Source organism: Chlorocebus sabaeus, chromosome 20 (assembly GCF_047675955.1).
Source record: "Chlorocebus sabaeus isolate Y175 chromosome 20, mChlSab1.0.hap1, whole genome shotgun sequence".
NCBI classification, from domain to species: domain Eukaryota; kingdom Metazoa; phylum Chordata; class Mammalia; order Primates; family Cercopithecidae; genus Chlorocebus; species Chlorocebus sabaeus.
The window spans coordinates 12463064-12484465 of NC_132923.1; the positions used below are offsets into that span (position 1 = coordinate 12463064).

The 21402-nt window shown below is 50.4% G+C and overlaps 1 protein-coding gene across 4 annotated transcripts; it reads right to left on the reverse strand.

Moving 5' to 3' along the window:
* Nucleotides 1-1127: 1127 nt before the first annotated feature.
* ANXA9 (annexin A9) lies at nt 1128-18608 on the reverse strand. Of its 4 annotated transcripts, XM_073008406.1 has the most exons (16): nt 18108-18608; nt 16203-16362; nt 15518-15595; nt 15304-15409; nt 14696-14789; nt 14442-14538; nt 13828-13922; nt 13503-13616; nt 13223-13313; nt 11480-11559; nt 11233-11292; nt 9355-9439; nt 9124-9219; nt 8969-9027; nt 2071-2193; nt 1128-1503 (listed from the first exon to the last, which is right to left on the reverse strand). In XM_073008406.1, the coding sequence occupies exons 5-16, from the start codon at nt 14768-14770 to the stop codon at nt 1441-1443; spliced, it is 1038 nt and encodes a 345-aa protein (XP_072864507.1). In that variant the 5' UTR covers nt 14771-14789; nt 15304-15409; nt 15518-15595; nt 16203-16362; nt 18108-18608; the 3' UTR covers nt 1128-1440. The 4 variants fall into 4 exon arrangements, with proteins under 4 accessions (XP_072864507.1, XP_037853913.2, XP_037853915.2 ...); XM_037997985.2 differs by lacking the exon at nt 16203-16362; XM_037997987.2 differs by lacking the exon at nt 11233-11292.
* Between the last annotated feature and the right edge of the window lie 2794 nt (nt 18609-21402).

Here is a 21402-nt window from a genome sequence, read left to right on the forward strand (position 1 = left end):
CTCTACTAAAAATACAAAAACTTAGCTCAGCGTGGTGGTGGGTGCCTGTAATCCCAGCTACTTGGGAGGCTGAGGCAGGAGAATCACTTGAACCCGGGAGGCGAAAGTTGTGGTGAGCCAAGATCGCACCACTGCACTCCAGCCTGGGCGACAAGCAAAACTCTGTCTAAAAAAAAAAAAAAAAAAAGAAAAGAAAGAAAAAGAAAAAAACCTTCTTTCCTGAGATCTGTTGCTTGCCTTAGCCTGAAGCAATGGGGTTAAGTATTTGACCCAATTGAAGAATGCAAAAAGCGGGAGGTGGGTCAGAGGCAGGAAGGTGGTTACCTGTCTTGTCTTTTCCTCTCCCCTCCCCTCCCCTCCCATTCTTTTGAGATGGAGTCTCTGTTGCCCAGGCTGGAGTGCAGTGGTGCAATCTCAGCTCACTGCAACCTCCACTTCCCAGATTCAAGCAATTCTCCTGCCTCAGCCTCCTGAGCAGCTGGGACTACAGGCATGCCCCACTGTACCCGGCTAATTTTTGTATTTTTAGTAGAGACAGGGTTTTGCTGTGTTGGTCAGGCTGGTCTTGAATTCCTGACCTCAGGTGATCCGCCCGCCTTGGCCTCCCAAAGTGCTGGGATTACATGCGTGAGCCACTGCGCCCAGCTACCTGTCATTTCTAATATAGCCGGCAGGGGGAACCAAAGCCTGACTGTTTTTGTTTCTGTTTTCGTTTTTGTTTTCTATGGGAAATAGTGCTCTCATGGGAGATGGGTTTCCAAATCTCTGGTTGGACACATGCATTTGAGGGTTGTACTCTCCACTAACCCAAGAATTCCCAGCTGGGAAGGGTAGTTTGACCCTCCGCTTGCTTCCCAGTTCATACAGATGGTCCTTTGCTCCCCCTGACCATTTCTCATCTTGTTCTGGTGCCTGTTTCTCAATTATTTTGCCTGAAGTTTCCTGGAGAATGAGGGTGAGGGGAGACATAGAGAGGGTGGGAGTTGATTACTGTAGCTCTAAGGCAAAACAGGACTCCTGCTGAATAGCCAAGTGCACATCAAAGGCACCTCCAACTCCAACGCCTCTTCCAGGTCCATGTCCTGCTCCACCCAAACTTCAATCAGGGAACACAAACAACAGTGAAGTTTGCCAAAAGAATTCAAGTATCAGTGAGATGTTCTGGCCAGGGTACAGGAGGGATGAGTGAGGCAGAAACTATCAAAGAAAACTCATTTCCCCACACCCAAGAAGGAGCTGGATGACCCAGGTACAGATATAATTTTGAGATGAGGAAAATCAAAGGATTTTAAAGAAACAGTTCCAACCGCAACAAGAAGCTACAACATGTGGTGCTCAGTGAGGGGTTATCCTACTTGGAGGCCCAGCTGGTCTCCCACGTTCAGCCAAACACGGAAATCTCAGATCCTCGGATGTCATGTGGGGTGGGGCAGGGAAGTCTCACATGTCTTCAGCCCTGCACAAGGCCAGGAGGGCTGACTGGCAATCCCCTTTCACTGCATCCTGCAGACAAGGGAATTCAGTGTTAGAAAGATCCACCACTACTATGGCCCAAGTACTCTCTCCCCTCCTTTGGGTTGGTCCATCATAGTTCATCTGGAAGGGAAGGGTCCTTCCTGGAGCTCAGAGTCCTGCACTGCATTTCTTTTCTTTTCTGGGTTTTATTTTATTTTCTTTTTTTTTTTAAGACGGAGTCTCGCCCTGTCGCCCAGGGTGGAGTGCAGTGGCACGATCTCGGCTCACCGCAACCTCCACCTTTTGGGTTCAAGTGACTCTCCTGCCTCAGCCTCCTGAGTAGCTGGGATTACAGGTGCGCACCACTATGCCTGGCTAATTTTTGTATTTTTAGTAGAGACTGGGTTTCACCATGTTGGTCAGGCTGGTCTCGAACTCATGACCTCGTGATCCGCCCGCCTCAGCCTCCCAAAGTGCTGGGATTACAGGTGTGAGCCACGGCTGACTACTGGGTTTTCTATGGGGCAAGAATATACTCATCTCTGTGCAGGGAGTGAGGGTGGAGGTGAGGAGTGAAGGACTCGGGCTCCAGGCTAAGAAGTAGCCAAGTTTCACCTGGAGAGAAGAGTAGAGGGACTTCCCAAATTTCTTCTTGAACTCAGCTCTGATACTCAGAAGGTCGGTCTCACATCGAGAGATAAGGATGCGAATCAGGACTTGGTAATTGGGCTCAGTTTCCTAGTAGGGGAAGAAACAGATGGGGGGTGGTTAGTGAGAGTCTCACTGAGAGTAGGGGTTGAATGGCGTGGAGGGTTATTGCAGAAAGTGGAGCCAAGGTGGGAGTCAAGGGGTAAGAGTGTACATTATACATTATCTTGGGACAAAAGTTATCTTTGTCCATCCTCATGGAAGATGACACAGCAGGAAAGATCAGTCTCTATGGGGGGCAGTTTGAGTATTTATTTCCTTCTACATGTTTTTCCTGCCCCTACCATTAGCTTAGAGCTGTGTACCTCCAGAATTTGATGGTGAGCAGCTCCAAAGATAGGTATCTCAGGGAGGCTAGAAAAGATTTGGTGCATGTAAAGACTGCCAGCATGAAAACCAGGAAAACTGCTTTTAACTTTCAAGTTAGTGAATATCCAAGGAGGATATACTTGCCCTACCCCCAAACTGAGCTGATGGGGCTGTGATAGGGAACAAGGTTGTGTGACTTCTGGTTCTGATTCCAACCCAATAGGGCCATCTCACAGCCCCATCTCTGCATATTAGTGTCTCCAGTTGGACCCTTGGGATGCAGCAGGCCTGTTTTTTGGCTAAAGAAAGTAATGAAAGGTTCAGTTTGGAAATAACAGGCCAGGCACAGTGGCTTACGCCTGTAATCCCAGCACTTTGGGAGGCCGTGGCGCGTGGATCATCTGAGGTCAGGAGTTCGAGACAAGCCTGACCAAGATGGTAAAACCCCGTCTCTACTAAAAATACAAAAATAAGCCGGAGCTGGGTATGGTGGTGGACATCTATAATCCCAGCTACTTGGGAGGCTGAGGCAGGAGACTCGCTTGAACCCACGAGGCAGAGGTTGCAGTGAGCCAAGATCGTGCCATTGCACTCCAGCCTGGGCAAGAAGAGCAAAACTCTGTCTCAAAAAAACAAAAACAAAAACAAAAACAAAAAACAAAAAAAAAAAAGAAAGAAAAGAGAAATAACAGGCCAGGTGTGGTGGCTCATTCCTGTGATCCCAGAACTTTGGGAAGCCAAGGCAAGTAGATCATTTATGGTCAGGAGTTCGAGGCCAGCCTGACCAACATGGTCTCTACTAAAACTACAAAAATTAGCTGGGTGTGGTGGCACCTATAATCCCAGCTACTCAGGAGGGTGAGGTAGGAGAATCGCTTGAACCTGGGAGGCAGAGGTTGTAGTAGAGTAACCACCACTGCACTCCAGCCTGGGACAGAGCGAGACTCCGTCTCAAAACCAAAAAAAAAAAAAAAAAAGAAATAACACAGGTACAAGTCACCAAAATCCTGAATTATAATGGACTATACTAAGTAATGTGTTGTTATGAGAGATTTCTAAATAAAAACTTTTAATTGTAAAATTCCTGTTTTTTTTTCTGTGCACCAGTGTTGTTATCAATTCCTAATATCCTCATTTTCAGAGTTTCCTGAGTCACTTTACTCACAAGACTCTTCCCAGAACTGCCTACAACACATACTTTGGGCATCCCCACAGATCATAAACTCCTTTGATAAAACAAAAAAAAAAATGAAGTAAAACAGGATGCTCCAATTCATTTAGACTCATTACCTAATTGTCAGTGGACCTAATGTCTACTTCATTTTAACTTTCATGCATCATTAGTTTTGTATTGTCGTAAAGATTGCCAGTTGCTCCCCAGTATCCATTCTTCTCTCCTTCCAACGCTTGTTACTCTAAAGTTACAGAACTGGGCAAGAGTCACTCATTAGCTGAATACTCTCATTGTTGTACAAGTATTCTTTTTTCTCGCTCTGTCACCCAGAGTGGAATGCAGTGGCGTGATTTCAGCTCACTGCAACCTCCCCCTCCCGGGTTCAAGCGAGTCTCCTGCCTCAGCCTCCCGAGTAGCTGGGACTACAGCGTGTGCCAAACACCCAGCTAATTTTTTTATTTTTAGTACAGATGGGGTTTCACCATGTTGGCCAGGCTGATCTCAAACTCCTGACCTCACCCACTTCAGCCTCCGAAAGTGCTGGGATTACAGGTGTGAGCCATCGCACCTGGACTTAAATATATATATATATATCTTTTTTTTAGATGGAGTCTCACTCTGTCACCCAGGCTGGGGTGCAGTAGTACAATCTCAGGTCACTGAAACCTCTGCCTCCCAGGTTCAAGCAATTCTCCTGTCTCAGCCTCCCAAGTAGCTGGGAATGCAGGTGCACGCCACCACACCTGGCTAATTTTTGTATATTTAGTAGAGACGGAGTTTTACCATGTTGGTCAGGCTGGTCTCGAACTCCTGACCTCAGGTGATTCACCTGCCTTGGCCTCCCAAAGTGCTGGGATTACAGGCATGAGCCACCTTGCCCGGCCTAATTATAATACTTAATCATATACCTGGCATTGCATATGGCCCCAGGATCTTCACTGGGAACATTAATTTTTACTACAGATTGGTTAAAATTTGTTCTGAATCAGTTGCTGATTTTCTGAAGGTCGTTTTTCTGATTATTCTTCACAATCTGTGTTTTCATATATCTACATATCTCTCATAAAAGAAAAATACAGTCTGGGCGCGGTGGCTCACGCCTGTAATCCCAGCACTTTGGAATACTGAGGCTGGTGGATCACCTGAGGTCAGGAGTTTGAGACCAGCCTGGCCAACATGGTGAAACCCCGTCTCTACTAAAAATATAAAAATTAGCCGGGTGTGGTGGTGGGCGCCTGTAATCTCAGCTACTCGGCAGGCTGAGGCAGAGAATTGCTGGAACCCAGGAGGCAGAGGTGGCAGTGAGCCGAGATCATGCCTTGCACTCCAGCCTGGGTGACTGAGCAAGGCTCCCTCTCAAAAAAGAAGAAAAAGAAAAAAAGTTCGCTACCAGCATGGCTAACATGGTGAAACCCTGTTTCTACTAAAAATAAAAAAATCAGACGGATGTGGTGGCAGGCAACTATAGTCCCAGCTACTTGGGAGGCTGAGGCAGGAGAATTGCTTGAACCCAGGAGGTGAAGATTGCAGTGAGCCGAGATCGCCCCACTGCACTCCAGCCTGGTGACAGAGTGAAACTCCATCTCAAAGGAAAAAAAAAAAAAAAAAGAAAAAGAAGAAGAAGGCCGGGCGAAGTGGCTTCACGCCTATAATCCCAGCACTTTGGGAGGCTGAGGCGCGAGGATCACGAAGTCAGGAGTTAAGGACCATCCTGACCAACATGGTGAAACCCCGTCTCTACTAAAAACACAAAAATTAGCCAGGCGTGGTGGTGGGCACCTGTGGTCCCAGCTACTCGGGAGGCCGAGGCAGAAGAATCTCTTGAACTAGGGAGGCAGAGGTTGCGGTGACCCGAGATTGCACCACTGCACTCCAGCCTGGGTAACAGAATGAGACTCAGTCTAAAAAAAAAAAAAAAAAAGAAGAATACAGATGTATCATGATTTTTTCCTTTTTTATTTATTTTTTATTTGTTTATTTATTTATTTATTCGAGACGGAGTCTTGCTCTGTTGCCCAGGCTGGAGTGCAATGGCGCTATCTGGGCTCACTGCAAGCTCCGCCCCCTGGGCTCAGGCCATTCTCCTGCCTCAGCCTCCGGAGTAGCTGGGACTACAGGCGCCGGCCACCACGCCCGGCTAATTTTTTTGTATTTTTTAGTAGAGACGGGGTTTCACCTTGTTAGCCAGGATGGTCTCCATCTCCTGACCTCGTGATCCGCTCGCCTCGGCCTCCCAAAGTGCTGGGATTACAGGTGTGAGCCACTGTGCCTGGCCTGTTTGTTTTTTGGAGGCAGGTCTCACTTTTTCACCCAGACTGGAGAGCAGTAGGGTCATCTCGGCTCATCGCAACCTCTGCCTCCCAGGCTCAAGTGATTCCCTTGCCTCAGCCTCCCAAGCAGCTGAGATTACAGGCGCTCACCACTACCACCTGGCTAATTTTTGTATTTTTAGTAGAGATGGGGTTTCACCATGTTGGCCAGGCTGGTCTTGAACTCCTGGCCTCAAATAATCCACCCGCCTCAGCCTACCAAAGTCCTGGGATTACAGGCATGCGCCACAGCGCCTGGCCTGGGTTTTTCCTTTTTAAAAACAATTCAGAATTAGCCAGATGTGGTGGCACATGCCTGTAATCCCAGCTACTTAGGACACAGAGGCCGGAGAATCACTTGAACCCAGAAGGTGAAGGTTGCCTTGAGCCGAGATCACGCCACTGCACTCCAGCCTAGGCGACAGAGCCAGACTGTCTCCAAAAAAAAGAAAAAAAAATCAGAAAAATGGGCCTATGTTATTTTCTGACTACCACTTCTTTTTTTTTTTTTTTTGAGACAGGATCTTGCTCTGTCACCCAGGCTGAAGTGTGGTGGAATAATCACAGCTCACTGTAACTTCTAATTCCTGGGCTCAAGCAATCCTCCCACCACATCCTCCTGAGTAGTTGGGACTAGAGGCAGATGCCACTATGCCTGGCTAATTTTCTTTTTATTTTTGTAGAGACTAGGTCTTGCTATGTCGCTAAGTTGGTCTTGAACTCCCAACCTCAAGCGATCCTCCCACCTTAGCCTCCCAAAGTGCTAGGATTACAAGCGTGAGCCACCATGCTTGGCCCCGCCGACTACTACTTCTGAGATAAATCTTTCACCTACACTCAGGAGTGTGGGTCTTGTAATCCAAATACAATACAAAATCATCTACTGCTGGGATAGTTTGTATTTATGACAGGAATTTGGACAGATAACTACAACTCTTCAAATGAATCTTATAGGCTTTATTGGGCAAGTATAATAATCTACTGTCAAGATAGAAATCTCTGGATGACAGAACAATTGCTTATATTTACTAACTTTTGGGCAATCATCAACATGGCATGATGGCTTCTCAACCAGTCTACAGAAAGCTATTCCATCTGCCAAAATGATAACTACTTTTTTAGTCTCACTGTGTCACCTAGGCTGGAGTGCAGTGGCATGATCTCAGTTCACTGCAACCTCTGCCTCCCAGGTTCAAGCAATTCTCTTGCCTCAGTCTCCCAAGTAGCTGGGATTACAGGTGCCCTCCACCACGCCTGGCTAATTTTTGTATTTTTAGTAGAGACAGGGTTTCACCATGTTGGCCAGGCTGATCTCGAACTCTTGACCTTGTGATCCACCTGCCTTGGCCTCCCAAAGTGCTGGGATTACAGGTGTGAGCCACCGCACCTGGCAATGATAACTACTTTTATCTCTTCAATTTTTTTTTTTTTTTTTTTTTTTTTTTGAGACGGAGTCTTGCTCTGTCACCCAGGCAGGAGTGCAGTGGCGTGATCTCAGCTCACTGCAAGCTCTGCCTCCCGGATTCACACCATTCTTCTGCCTCAGCCTCCCGAGTAGCTGGGACTACAGGCGCCCACTACCATGCCCAGCTTATTTTTTTATTTTTAGTAGAGACAGGGTTTCACTGTGTTAGCCAGGATGGTCTCAATCTCCTGACCTCGTGATCCGCCCGCCTCGGCCTCCCAAAATGCCGGGATTACAGGCATGAGCCACCGCGCCCAGCCTATCTCTTCGAATTTTATGTTTTCTCTAAGTGAACTTTTTAATTAATTAATTAATTAATGTATTTATTTTAAGATGGAGTTTTGCTCTTGTTGCCCAGGCTGGAGTGCAGTGGCGCAATCTCGGCTTACTGTAACCTCTGCTTCCTGGGTTCAAGTGATTCTCCTGCCTCAGTCTCCTGAGTAGCTGGGATTACAGGCACACACTACCACGCCCAGGTAATTTTTGTATTTTTAGTAGAGACAAGGTTTCACCATGTTGGCCAGGCTGGTCTCAAACTGCTGACCTCAAGTGATCAGTCCACTTTGGCCTCCCAAAGTGTTGGGATTATAGGCGTAAGCCACTGCGCCCTTCCTGAACTTTTTATTTATAGATTTTGGGGGACACTTCTACTAATAAGAGACCTAATTCAGTCAACAGAATGACTGGATTCTATTGGTGGAACCACTCAAGCCACAGTCAGCAGTTTAAGTATGGATAACATGGGCCAGGCGCAGTGGCTCACGCCTATAATCCTAGCACTTTGGGAGGCCGAGAAGGGTTGATGACCTGAGGTCATGAGTTCGAGACCAGCCTGGCCAACATGGTGAAACCCTGTCTCTACTGAAAATACAAAAATTAGCCAGGCGTGGTGGTGGGCACCTGTAATCCCAGTTACTTGGGAGGCTGAGTTTTTCCTTTTTAAAAACAATTCAGAATTAGCCAGATGTGGTGGCACACGCCTGCAATCCCAGCTACTTAGGACACAGAGGCCGGAGATGTCTTACATCGTGAAGTATTGTGTAGGGAGACTATATGACTTACTAGCTATGTGACCTTGAGCAAGGTACTTAACTTCTCTGGGCTTCAGTTTTTTCATCTATAAGATATGGATGGATATGGTTGTGAGGATTAATCGAAATGTGTGTGCCCTGCTCAGGATAGGCTGTGGCACACAAAGAGCACCCGCAAAATGCCAGCCCTTGTCATTTTTCTTGCTAGTGTTATCACCATCACTCTGGCGACAACTATGCCTGGACAAGGCACTGTCTTACAGAGCAGATTCATATCTCTATTTGGCCACCTAGACATTAACAAGGCCAAAATGTTAGTTTCAGGGCCTCAATTAAGTTAGTTCTCACCGCAGCTCATTCCTCCACCCCTGTGTAAGCGCTGGTGTGTAAGCCCTGGGAAGGAGCGCGGCTTGAGGTTTAGATGGTGCATATAGGATGGTTACATTAGCCGCAAGCTGAGACTTCCTCTCTCCTCCCCGGTTTCTGTTCTGGGGAGGGAAAGGAGTGCCCCTCTCACCTGGAGGGCTTGGTGAAGTTTGTCAGCAAAGTACAGCGGTGTGTTCTTGATCACTGAAGCTGGAAACAAAGATAGAAGGATGGAGGTTCACAACTAGGGCCACAATCTCCCATCCCAAGAGAGACTTACTTCACAAATCCTGAGCAGGCCCCTACCTAGGCCGAGCAGAGCCGCCTGGGCATCTCCATGGAAATGGTTCTGGACAGCCTCCTCCAGCTCTTGCCCAGTGCTCCGCTGGTACTGATCAAACACTTGTGTGTGGGGGAGGCAGTTAGAAAGATGGATGGGGGATTAATTATCACTGGAAAGGATGGGCCCTCCCCACACCTTCCAAAACCCAAAGTCATCATTAGAGCAAGCTAGGGGACAAGAAGGCTCGTGTGTACCTCGGATGAGGTGTTCAGGATTTCGCTGGGTGAAGAGTGGGACCCATGTCTCCTCTGTGCTAGGTCCTTCTGCCCGCTGTAGTGCCTGAGAGGGAGGAATGAGTCAGGGAGGAGTGAATCGGGATCATTGGTGGGGCCTAGGGAGCCATGGGTATTATGTTCCAGAATCTATCATCATCATCATGGAAATGGGATTGAGGGTGGAAAAGGATTTTTTTTTTAGATGGAGTCTCATTCTGTCACCCAGACTGGAGGGTAATGGTATGATCCCAGCTCACCGCAACCTCTGCCTCCCAGGTTCAAGCGATTCTCCAGTCTCAGCCTCCCGAGTAGCTAGAATTATAGGCGCCCACCATCATGCCTGGCTAATTTTTGTATTTTTAGCAGAGATGGGGTATTGCCATGTTGGCTAGGCTGGTTTCGAACTCCTGACCTCAAGTGATCCTCCTGTCTCGGCCTCCCAAATTGTTGGGATTATAGGCGTGAGCCACCACAACCGGCCAGAAGAAGTTATTTTAGGCCAGGCGCGGTGGCTCAAGCCTGTAATCCCAGCACTTTGGGAGGCCGAGATGGGTGGATCACGAGGTCAGGAGATCAAGACCATCCTAACACGTTGAAACCCCATCTCTACTAAAAAATACAAAAGGCCGGGCGCGGTGGCTCAAGCCTGTAATCCCAGCACTTTGGGAGGCTGAGATGGGCGGATCACGAGGTCAGGAGATCGAGACCATCCTGGCTAACACAGTGAAACCCTGTCTCTACTAAAAAATACAAAAAACTAGCCAGGTGAGGTGGCGGGCATCTGTAGTCCCAGCTACTCAGGAGGCTGAGGCAGGAGAATGGCGTAAACCCGGGAGGTGGAGCTTGCAGTGAGCTGAGATCCGGCCACTGCACTCCAGCCTGGGCGACAGCACGAGACTCCGTCTCAAAAAAAAAAAAAAAAAATACAAAAAAAAAAACTAGCCAGGCGAGGTGGTGGGCACCTGTAGTCCCAGCTACTCGGGAGGCTGAGGCAGGAGAATGGCGTAAACCCGGGAGGCGGAGCTTGCAGTGAGCTGAGATCCGGCCACTGCACCCCAGCCTGGGCGACAGAGCAAGACTCTGTCTCAAAAAAAAAAAAAAAAAAAAAATTTATTTTAACCCGTAAACTAGGTGGGTGTGTGTGTGTGAGAGAGAGAGAGAGAGAGAGAGAGAGACAGAGAGAGATGGCGTCTCTCTCTGTCACCCAAGCTGGAGTGCAGTGGCATGACCAGGGCTCACCTCAGCCTCAGCTTCCCAGGCTCAAGCGATCCTCCCACCTCAGCCTCCTAGCTAGCTGGAACTACAGGTGCAGCTAATTTTTAAAAATATCTTGTGCAGACAGAGTCTCACTATGTTGCCTAGGCTGGTCTTGGACTCCTGGGCTCAAATGATCCTCCTGTTCAGGCTCCCAAAGTGCTGGGATTACAGGTATAAGCCACCATGCCTGGCCTACTAGTTGTTTTTATATATTTTATGTTTTTTAAGAAAGAAATAGGGCTAAGAGAGGGGTCTGCCCTTATAGCCTCACAGCTCTGTTCACTGATTTGGAAAAATCCTGGTACCCAAGGATTAAATAATCCCCAAAAGGTCTGAGGAGGCTTTGTGCCCTCAAATGCTCATGAGAGAAGAATCTGTCAGTTGATGAGTTCAGGAGTCAGAGGCTAGATGAGTGAAAAGGCTTCAGCTATGACGCTACCTGACACCTCCTGCCCCTACCACGTAACTGAGAACTCCCTCTCCAAGGCAAGGATGGGTTTGCAGGACAAATGGACACGTAGGTCATCAGCTCTAAGATACGGTGGAGGAAGGCATCTTACGTGCAAGGCGGCTGTGTACACTCCTAAACCCCCTGCTCACCCGGACATCTTGTTCTGCCAGATTATAGTCAATGATTCCAGAGTAGCTGTCACGGCCCCCCTAGGAGGAGAAACTGTTCTTAGAGGGCTCTTCGAAGGGCAGCTTTTTATCTCCAGACCAACAAGCAAAGCCTGGTCTCCCCTAAAGTCCTCTCTTGTCCATTATAGGACAGCAATGCTCCCTGCTCCAGCGTGTCACCTTGCCTGGTGAATGTGACTTCCCTTCCTTGCAGGTCAGTCCTCCTCACCTTGACCAGGGCCAGGAGCAGGTCCTGCAAGATGCCATTGGTCTCAGATGTGATGTCATCCACAGCCTCCACCTGGAAATCTGGGGTGGGGTGAGGAGCTCTCTGAATCTTCCTGAGTTTCCCTAGTGTAGGTATCCCCGGGACCTGCCAAATGCCTGACCCGCTATGCCCTGCTAGCCCTGCTAGCCCCTGCTTGGAGTAGCTTGATGGCTGCTAGCTCCCAGGATGTAAGGCACAAGTACCATCACGGCCACTCTAAAAACATCTCTAAGTTGTGAGGCGTGCGGTGGCTTCATCACCAAGCACCAACCTGCTGGGTAGGACGCAATCATTATCAGAGTTGGGGCCAGGCAGTGAAGAAGAGCTAGGGAAACCTGTATTATAACACAAGATGGCTAGGACCTGGCACCCTTGTTGGAGGTAAGGAAAAATGATATGAGAGGTGGGCTATGAGGAAGGAAAAGAGCAGGAAAGGGAGAAATGGAAGGAGACAAGAGAAACGGATGCAAGAAGGAAGGAAGGTAGGAGAGGGATTAAGAACACAGGCCACAGCCGGGGCGGTGGCTCATGCCTGTAATCCCAGCACTTTCAGAGGCTGAGGCAGGAGATGGCTTAAGCCCAGAAGTTCGAGACCAGCCTCGACAACACAGCGAAACCCCATCTATACAAAAAATACAAAAATTAGCTGGGCATGGTGGTGGCACACCTGTAGGCTGAGGTGGAAGGATTGATTGAGCCCAGGAAGGTCAAGGCTGCAGTGAGCCATGATCACATCACTGTACAGCCTAGGCTATAGGGCAAGACCTTGTCTCAAAAGAAGAACAAAGGCCGAGATTAGACATCAAAGGAAAATTGGGGAAAGCAAGAAAAAGCAGTGGGAGTAGGGGAAGGGGTGGTAAGATGAGGATGGGAAAAAGCCACAAATTAGTGGGTGAGACATTTGTAGCCAAGCAAGGCCAGCCATCAGGGGCATGAAAGGTGACACCCATGACTCAGAGGGCAGGTTCCCACCTTTCCCTCAGGCTGCAGCACGGCTGGGTTCAGCTTGGAATGTGGTGTGATGGCAGGGACCGGCAAGGGGCTGGGAAGGTGACATGAGTACCTTTGGGACTGTCACTTTGGAATCTGCCTTGGAGCTCCAGATTAAGATGGTTAATCATTGCTTCTCTCTCTTTATTTGTGTGTGTGTGTGTGTGTGTGTGTGTGAGAGAGAGAGAGAGAGAAAGAGAGAGAGAGACAGAGAGAGAGAGAGATGCTCTCACTCCTGTCACCCAGGCTGGCGTGCAGTGCCAGTAGCATGATCTCAGCTCACTGCAGCCTCAACTTTCCAAGCTTGGGTGATCCTCCCACCTCAACCTCCTGAGTAGCTGGGACGACAGGCGTGCACCACCGTGACCAGCTAGTTTTTTTGAATTTTTGGCACAGATGGGGTTTTCCTATGTTGCCTGTGACTGGTCTTGAACTCCTGGGCTCAAGCGACAAACCCACCTCAGCCGCCCAAAGTGTTGGGATGATAGGCATGAATCACCACGCCTGGCCTGCTTCTCTTTTTTTAATGATCACATCTGGCTCTCTCCTCTGGGGAGATTGAGGCACTGGTGGGGGAAAGAGGAAAGACCCCAAGGGACTAGAACTTAGGCAGCCAGGTTGCCAGATAGCTCACCTATGGGGAGTACAGGAGAGGAGCGGACTGTCCTACAGCCCCTTCTCCGGCACCTGGGACCCCTCCCTCCATATTCTTACCGTGTTTGTAGACTGCCAGGCACTCCTGCAGCTGGGGTGGGGTTCGAGTGGCAAGAATTTCAATGGCCACATCCACCGCAGAATCTGAGGCCTACAAGAAATTGGGAGTCTACTCTCCGACTGGCCATGTCATTAGGATGGCAGACAGTGGCAGACATCGGCTGCTTCTCCTTCTAAGTAACAATATGGGACGACGAGAGGGGGACTCTCATCTTGCAAAAGCAAGGCTGACAGCCTTCTCCCTTCCCCAGAGACCCCAGCAAGTCTCCCCTCCTGCTACCTTCAGAGCTGTCCTCAATTCCTGGGCGTCAAACCGGGCTGCAGGCTGCAGCAGAGCCATCACGATCCTCTCCAGGTTGCCGGAAAGGGCTGCCTGTAGGGACTTCAGCAGGTCCTACAAGAAATGGTCCCCACAGCAGAGGCACGGGGGTGAGGGGAAGGGCTCCAGAAGCATGGGGAGGTTTGGGAAGATTTGGCTGGTTTTCATCTCAGGCCCTGTTTAGCCAGGAAGCAGGGGCTGGCCTCAGTGGCTGTTGCTGTCTCTCGAGTCCTCCAGGGGATTTCTCACCCCAGTCCACTGCTGTGGGAGGTCAGCATGGCCTTACCTGTTGGGTGCGCTCCTGGAAGGCACGTGAGATGAGCTGCCTTTGCTCTCTGCTCCGGTTGGTCAGCACATCCACAATGGCACTGCGGTCCACGCCTGAACCGAGATGAGGGCTGTGCTATGAGCAGGGTCTTTACATAGTGGGATGCCCCTACTCCAGGAGAGGGCTAGGAAGGAAAGGAGCAGGGGCTATATCACCCCCACTTCCATTTTATCTCAAAAGAAGTTGCAAATAAATTGTCAAAACAGCATGCAAATCTGACCCAGACCAAGGCAAAGGTGGCCTGGTGTGGTGGTAAAAAAATATGATTTGCGGGGATCGGCTGACCTAGATGAGAATACCACCTCTGTCATTATGAGCTGAGTGACTTTGGGCAAGCCTCTTAATCTCCCTGAGCCCCAGTTTCCTCATCTGGAAAATGGAAATAATAAGCCTTGCCTCACAGGGGTGTTGTGAGAACGGGTTTGACACACCTACTGTGGTGCCTGACATACAAGAATGAAGGCGTTCCACAAACATTTCTCCAACATCACTAGTTCCTCCTTCCTGGCTCCTCCTTGGTCTACAGATTGGCTGTAAAAGGCAGCCTCAAGTGCGGGGGGAAAGGGGCTCACCTTGGCCAGTAATGGCCCTCAGTAGCCTCTGCGCATCCTTGTCCACGCTGAAGTTCAGGAAGGTCCTGAGGGTGCCCAGGGTCCCCCACGCTGCAGTCTGTGGGAGCACGGGGTGGTCGGCAAGGGCCACAGCCAGGCTGCCTACCCCACCTCAGCATAACCTCAGGGCCTGTCCTCCACTTTCCTGCCTCCCATCCTCTCACAGCCCGAGCTGAGATATTAAAAGTGATCTCTGAAATCCCAACAGCCCCTACCTTGCTGGCCAGGCCCAGGTGGCTGAGGATCTCCTGGGTGAGGGACGGTCCCATCTTCCCACCACTCGCAGACATGGTGCTACTGCTGGCTGCCCTGGGGAAGGAAACAGGAGCCCACAAGAGCTGAATTTCCTGGCCCTCCAGGGACTCCTTATGACCCCCCAAGACCCTGGAGCCTGGGTTCCAGTCGCCTGTTCCTATCCTTGCTGCAGAAAAAAAGATCAACCTGCTTAGGGTTGGAGCCAGAACTGGAGCTGAAATGGTGAGGTAAGAGGGGAGCCCCCACCTTCCCCACCTCTCCCCACTCCTTTAGGAAGTGGGGATTGATGCGGGATGCTCCTGGACCAGGCGCCAACCCTCCCTGATGCCAGGGTCAGCACTGAGGCTCCTCAGGCCTTGGTCCCGGGTAGATGCCCCCCTTCTGAGGTCTATGGCCCCCCTTCCGGGGCCTGGCTGGGGTCTCCTGGGGCAGTGCAGGGGAGCTGAGGTGAGGTGGCAGGATTAAGCACGCAGAGTGGGAGACAACTCCAAACAGCATCTCCCCCACCTGCAGCCCCAACTGACAAGCAACCCTCAATCCCTCAATTCCCGCCTATACAGCTGCCTACCTGCTCGGCTGCCTCTCACCCTAGGAGCCACAGGTGGGAATCTCTAGGTCAGCAGGTGCAATCTCTTAGCTGATGTGAGCAAGGGTTCTCGCAAGGACATGGATGCCTGGACAGGAAAGGAGGCACTCTCATGTTGGAAAAGGAAAACTCATTTCTCCCTCCCCCAAGCAATCAACAAGTTCTCCCGGCATGGGGCCGAAGGCCCAGTACTTACTCAGAGGTGCAGAGGCAGGGTGGGTGTCGTCCTTGTGGCCTGGTAGCTCGCCTGTGTGAGCACCGGCTCTGGTGTGGCCTGGTAGAGGAAAGGGGGCGGGGATGCAGCCTAGGCTGAACAGCCAGTCAGATGACCTCTCTCAGGGACCAACCCAGCAGTTGTCTGACTCTGGCCCCTCCCAGACTTGGGAGAGGACTGGGCTGTACAGAGTCCCACATGCAGACACCTTCCTGCCCAGCATCTCTTCTCCTAGGAACTGGGCCTCATCCCATGTGAGTGAACTCCACTCAGCCTCTCAGCAGCCCAGCCTCAAACACAGGAGGCTTTATGCACTGCCTCCCCTATGGGTCCAGGTGGGACCACAGAGGCCTAGTCTCAAAGTCCAGCTTCTGACCTGGCTCTGCCTCTGGCTCCAGCTCCCTGGGGGGCAGGTCAGACAGGCTGCAGGCTGATTTCAAGGCTGATAGGGAAAAACCTGTTGGGGCACATACCAGCAGGGCACCCCAGCCTGCACCCCAGAGGGGGTCCCAGCCCAGAAACTCCCTTGACTGCTGCTTTATGAGAGCCAGCTGGCCTAGGTGGAGAGTGCCCAGGGACTGTTTATATCTGTGGAGAAGGAAGGGCACAAGTATTTGGGGGTGGAAGCTGATGAAGAGTCAAGAGAGAAAAATGCAAAGGGTGTTACCTTCAGAGGGAAGCTCTATGCTCCCAGAAGGCAACAGAGAGATCGGGGAGGCTCCCTCGCCTGGTTTCTTAGACTCCTTCTGTTGCCTTTTGGCAGCCTGGGCCCCGTGGCTGTTTTAGCTGCAGGTGATGCAATCCAGCAGCTGGGCTTGAGGCTGTCCCTGCACAGAGCAGCAGGTGAGCAGCCCTGCGGAGCCCCCGCCCCGCCCCACCATGCAGCAGCTGCTCCAGCCTCACAGCTGGGTCCCTCGGGTCTAAATACAACCTCTTTCCTGCCTCCCCGGAGAGCCTGGGTAGGGGCAGGGCACTGAAGCTAGAGCCCTGCCTCCACTCCTCTGCCTCTCTCCCAACCCAGGAAGGCGTTCACTGGGATTCCTACATGCCCGGAGGAGGGACCTGCAGTGGCTCCACCACCCTGACGAGATCAGGCCGGAGGACACGGCATGAAGGGATATTTCTGTGGTGGTAATCACTGCTCCTCACTTTTCTCTCCTGTTAAAGTGGAAAACATGCACCTGTGTCAGAATTGGAGCATGAGGGTTCAATACCCGGCTCTGCCACCTATGTTCTGTGAGCTTCGCTAGTCCTTTCAGCTCTCTAAATGGGAGGATTGCGAGAGACGGAGGCTGTGGGGCATGCTGGGGCCTCCGAGGACAGGTTTCCTGGGATCATTAAATGAAGTAATGTGTCCACTAAAGAACTTAAACATGTAACCAAACACCACCTCGTCCCCAAAAACTATTGAACTAATAAAAGTAAATAAATAAATAATGTAATGTGGCCGGGCAACGGTGGCTCACGCCTGTAATCCCAGCACTTTGGGAGGCCGAGGCAGGTGGATCACGAGGTCAGGAGATTGAGACCAGCCTGGCTAACAAAGTGAAACCCCCTCTCTACTAAAGATACAAAAAATTAGCCAGGCATGGTGGCGCGAACCTGTAATCCCAGCTACTCGGGAGGCTGAGGCAGGAGAATCGCTTGAACCTGTGAGGCGGAGTTTGCAGTGAGCTGAGATCGCACCACTGCACTCCAGCCTGGGCGACAGAGCGAGACTCCATCTAAAAAAAAAAAAAAAAAGTAATCTGTGTAATTGCATGTGGCAGAGAAAAGTGCCCTTGTAAAGTAGGGGTGTTAGATTAAACAAAAATACAAGACATGCAGCTTAATTAGAATTTCACATAAATGAGGAATCATTTATCGGTACAAGTATGACTCAAATATTTCATTAAATATACTAACATTTTGGTTTTTTGAGGCGGAGTCTCTCTCTGTTGCCCAGGCTGGAGTGCAGTGGCATGATCTTGGCTCACTACAATGTCTGCCTCTCGGGTTCAAGCAATTCTCCTGCCTCCACCTCCCGAGTAGCTGGGATTATAGGCGCCTGCCATCACGCCCGGCTAATTTTTTGTATTTTTAGTAGAGATAGGGTTTCACCATGTTGGCCAGGCTGGTCTCGAACTCCTGACCTCGTGATCCGCCCGCCTTGGCCTCCCCAAGTGCTGGGATTACAGGTGTGAGCCACAGCCTGTAATTATTATTTTTTGTTTATCTGAAATTATAGTTTTAACAGTGTGTTCTGTATTTCACCTGACAACCCCAAAATGGAACTCAGTCTCAGCATGGTGGCTAAAAGCAAAGCTTCTGGAGCCAGACTTCTTAGAGTTGGGATTCTGGTCTTCTGTGTGGCCTTGGACAACTATTCTGTGCTCAGTTTCCTAATCATCAACAAACACATAACAGTGTTTATGTTATAGGTTGTTGTGAGAATTAAATAAATACAGTGCATACAAAGTACTTAGAAGAGTTCTTCTGGGCACAGCGCCGTTAAGTACACATGTCACAATGTTATCTAATATATAACAATAAGTATTCTTATATGGTAACTGTTACTGTTGTTATTACTTACCTCCCCAAGAATTCCGATCTTGGCTCGCTTCCGAAACTTTTCTTGCCAATCCCCAAAATGGCCACAAGAGGGCGCCAGCAACCACTGAGCGTCTCGAGTCCCCTAGTGGCCCCTTGAGGTCTCTGGCTCCAGCCCAACAGATCAAGGGCCTGTCTTAGCCCACTTGGGAAGTGCAGCCTCCAGAGGACGCCAGGTTCCTGGGTGGACTTGGTATGCAGGTAGCATCAGAGGAAGAGCCTCAGGTAGATACCTACTCAGGGGAGCCGCCGAGGCTGACCTCGGACACATGCAGGAGACTGGGTGACCGCAGTTAGGCTGGGTAAACATGGTACTGCAGCTTCGCAGCTGGGGTCCCCCTGGCCATCGGCTTTCTGTACACTTCAGAGTTTCTTCTGGCTACCTGCCCAGCAGTCTTAGAGGGAACTGAAGGAATCGTGAGGCCTCCTGTTTCCTCACGCCAAACCTCTCCAAGGGACTCCTGGCCAGCCTGCCAGGTTGAACTCTGAATATGAAGGCCAACAGAGGCTCAGTCACATGGCAGAAGCGAAGTCCTTGCCTGTGAGGAGTGTGTGTGTGATGCGTTCACAATCACTGCGCTGAAACCTGCTGCAATCTCATTCCTCTCCCTAGGTTTTGTTTTGTTCAACTTCAGGGCCGGACTGCAGTTGTTTACAGATGTACTGATCACCTTCCATCTTCATGTTGTACATTTTAGAATTGCAGAGTTGGAGAAAATCTTAGAGAGGATCTAATCTACCACCTTTTCTTTTCTTTTTCTTTTCTTTTTTTTTTTTTTTTTTTTGAGGCGGAGTCTCACTCTGTGGCCCAGGCTGGAGTGTAGTGGTGTGATCTCGGCTCATTGCAACCTCCAGCTCCCCGGTTCAAGCAATTCTCCTGCCTCAGCCTCCCGAGTAGCTGGGATTACAGGCATGCACCACCATGCCCAGATAATTTTTGTATTTTTAATAGAGATGAGGTTTTACTATGTTGGCTGGGCTGGTCCCAAATTCCTGACCTCAGGTGATCCACCCACCTTGGCCTCCCAAAGCACTGGGATTATAGGCATGAGCCACCGTACCCAGCCTTTTATTTATTTATTTTTGAGACGGAGTCTTGCTCTGCTACCCAGGCTGGAGGGCAGTGGCATGATCTCGATTCACTGCAACAAACCTCCCCCTCCTAGGTTCAAGCAATTCTCCTGCCTCAGCCTCCCAAGTAGCTGGGACTACAGACAGGCATGTGCCACCATGCCTAGCTAAATTTTGCATTTTTAGTAGAGATGAGGTTTCACCATGTTGGGCAGGCTGGTCTTGAACTCCTGACTGCAGGTGATCCACCCACCTCGGCCTCCCAAAGTGATGGGATTATAGGCGTGAGCCACCGGGCCTGGTCCCTACATTGCTTTTCTGCAAATACTTTCCATTGCCTGACTTCAGAATACATAGAAACTCCTCTTGGCTATTTTACCTCTTGTTAGGAAATGTTTCCTCCCTGAAACTCCTGGCCCCTGAATCTCCATTAGGTACTAGCTAGGGTCTGCTTCTTACTCAAATAGGCTTCAGTGTTTACAGTTCCACCTGACCTGAAAAAACCCACCTTCCACATTTGGGATCCATGTATGCTTGCCTATCCACAAAGCCAGGCCAGATATCTAAACTATGGACTGAAGGCCTGGAGATGGCCTGTCCTCTCCTTGGGACACCTCAGCAGCCCATACAGAGGAAGTGAGTCACTGCAAGGCAGGCGGCACTTGGGGCACTGTGGGCGTGGCCATGCCAGCCTGCGTGCTGGGGGATGGGTTGGAAGGGTGGTGATCACAGTCTCCGGTCCAGCCACGGCAAGCGGTGTGTGTGCTCCTCAGGCATGTTGACAGAGCTGGTCGCATCATCCCAGTGCTGGCTGAGGCCCAGTTTCCCCTTCTCCATCCACCTTCTCCTTTGTCTCCTGGGGGAGGAATATACCCTCTTATCTTTATTTCTCAGGCCCTGGTTATCCAACTTTGGCCCCAGAACTTCCCCTCCCCACTGCTATCTTAAAAAAAAAAAAAAAAAAAAGTTAACCAGTCTTCAGTTCTCCTGAGGAAGCATTTAAAAAGTCTGGTGGGGACTACAGGAAAGCCTGGCACTTAGGAAAACCACAAGAGAGGGATTCAGAACTAAAAGAAGGAAGATGAGTAGGACGGAGGTGTGGAGAGTGTTAGAGAGAGACCAGAAGGTGAGCTGCGGCCCAAAGAGCCCTGGAACTGTGCTGGAAAAAAGGTGTGTAGGTAGCAGATAAGGATTCTGGGGAGAGCACTGAAGAAAGGAAGAGGGAACTTTGGAATTAGAAGAATGAAGGAGGAGAGTTCCAATGGGGTAGAAAGAGACAATTGGGATGCAAGGTGGCTCACGCCTGAAATCCCAGCACTTTGAAAGGCCAAGGAGGGTGGATGGCTTGAGCTCAGGAGTTCACGACTAGCGTGAGTGACAGGGTGAAATCTCGTGTCTCTACCAAAAATACAAAAACTAGCCGGGTGTGGTGGTGCTGCCTGTGGTCACCCTGCTACTTGGGAGGCTGAGGTGGAGGGCAGCTTGAGCCTGGAAGGTCCAGGCTGCAGTGACAGAGTGAGACCTTATCTCCAAAGGAAAAAAAAAAGAAAGGAAAGAAAGATACAGTGGAAGATATGCTAATAAGGGAGGGAGGAGAAAACGTGGCTGGAGGGGTTGCTGGAAACTGGGAAATCAGGCAGGCCTGGGGCTTAGAAAAGCCTGGAGAAGGCCGGGTGCGGTGGCTCACGCCAGTAATCTCAGCACTTTGGGAGGCCGAGGCGGGCAGATCACAAGGTCAGGAGAACGAGACCACGGTGAAAACCCGTCTCTACTAAAAATACAAAAAATTAGCCGGGCGCGGTGGCCGGCGCCTGTAGTCCCAGCTATTCAGGAGGCTGAGGCAGGAGAATGGCGTGAACCCGGGAGGCGGAGCTTGCAGTGAGCCGAGATTGCGCCACTGCACTCCAGCCTGGCGACGGAGCGAGACTCCGTCTCAAAAAAAAAAAAAAAAGAAAAGCCTGGAGAAGCCCTCGGAGCTGGTTAGGGGCCACCACTCCCATCTTTCCCATGGTGTGCCTGGGCTGCGCATCCCCGTGAAAAGAGAGGCAGAACAAGCGGGTCGGACAGCCTCCTTACCCTCCAGAAAGGGCCTGAGATGAGGGATGGGCCCTCCAACAGGATTAGTGGGGGTTGCACTCCTTCCTACCAGGCCTGGACCAGATAAACGGGAAACAAGCTAGTGTCAGAGGCTCTGATGGCGACAGCGT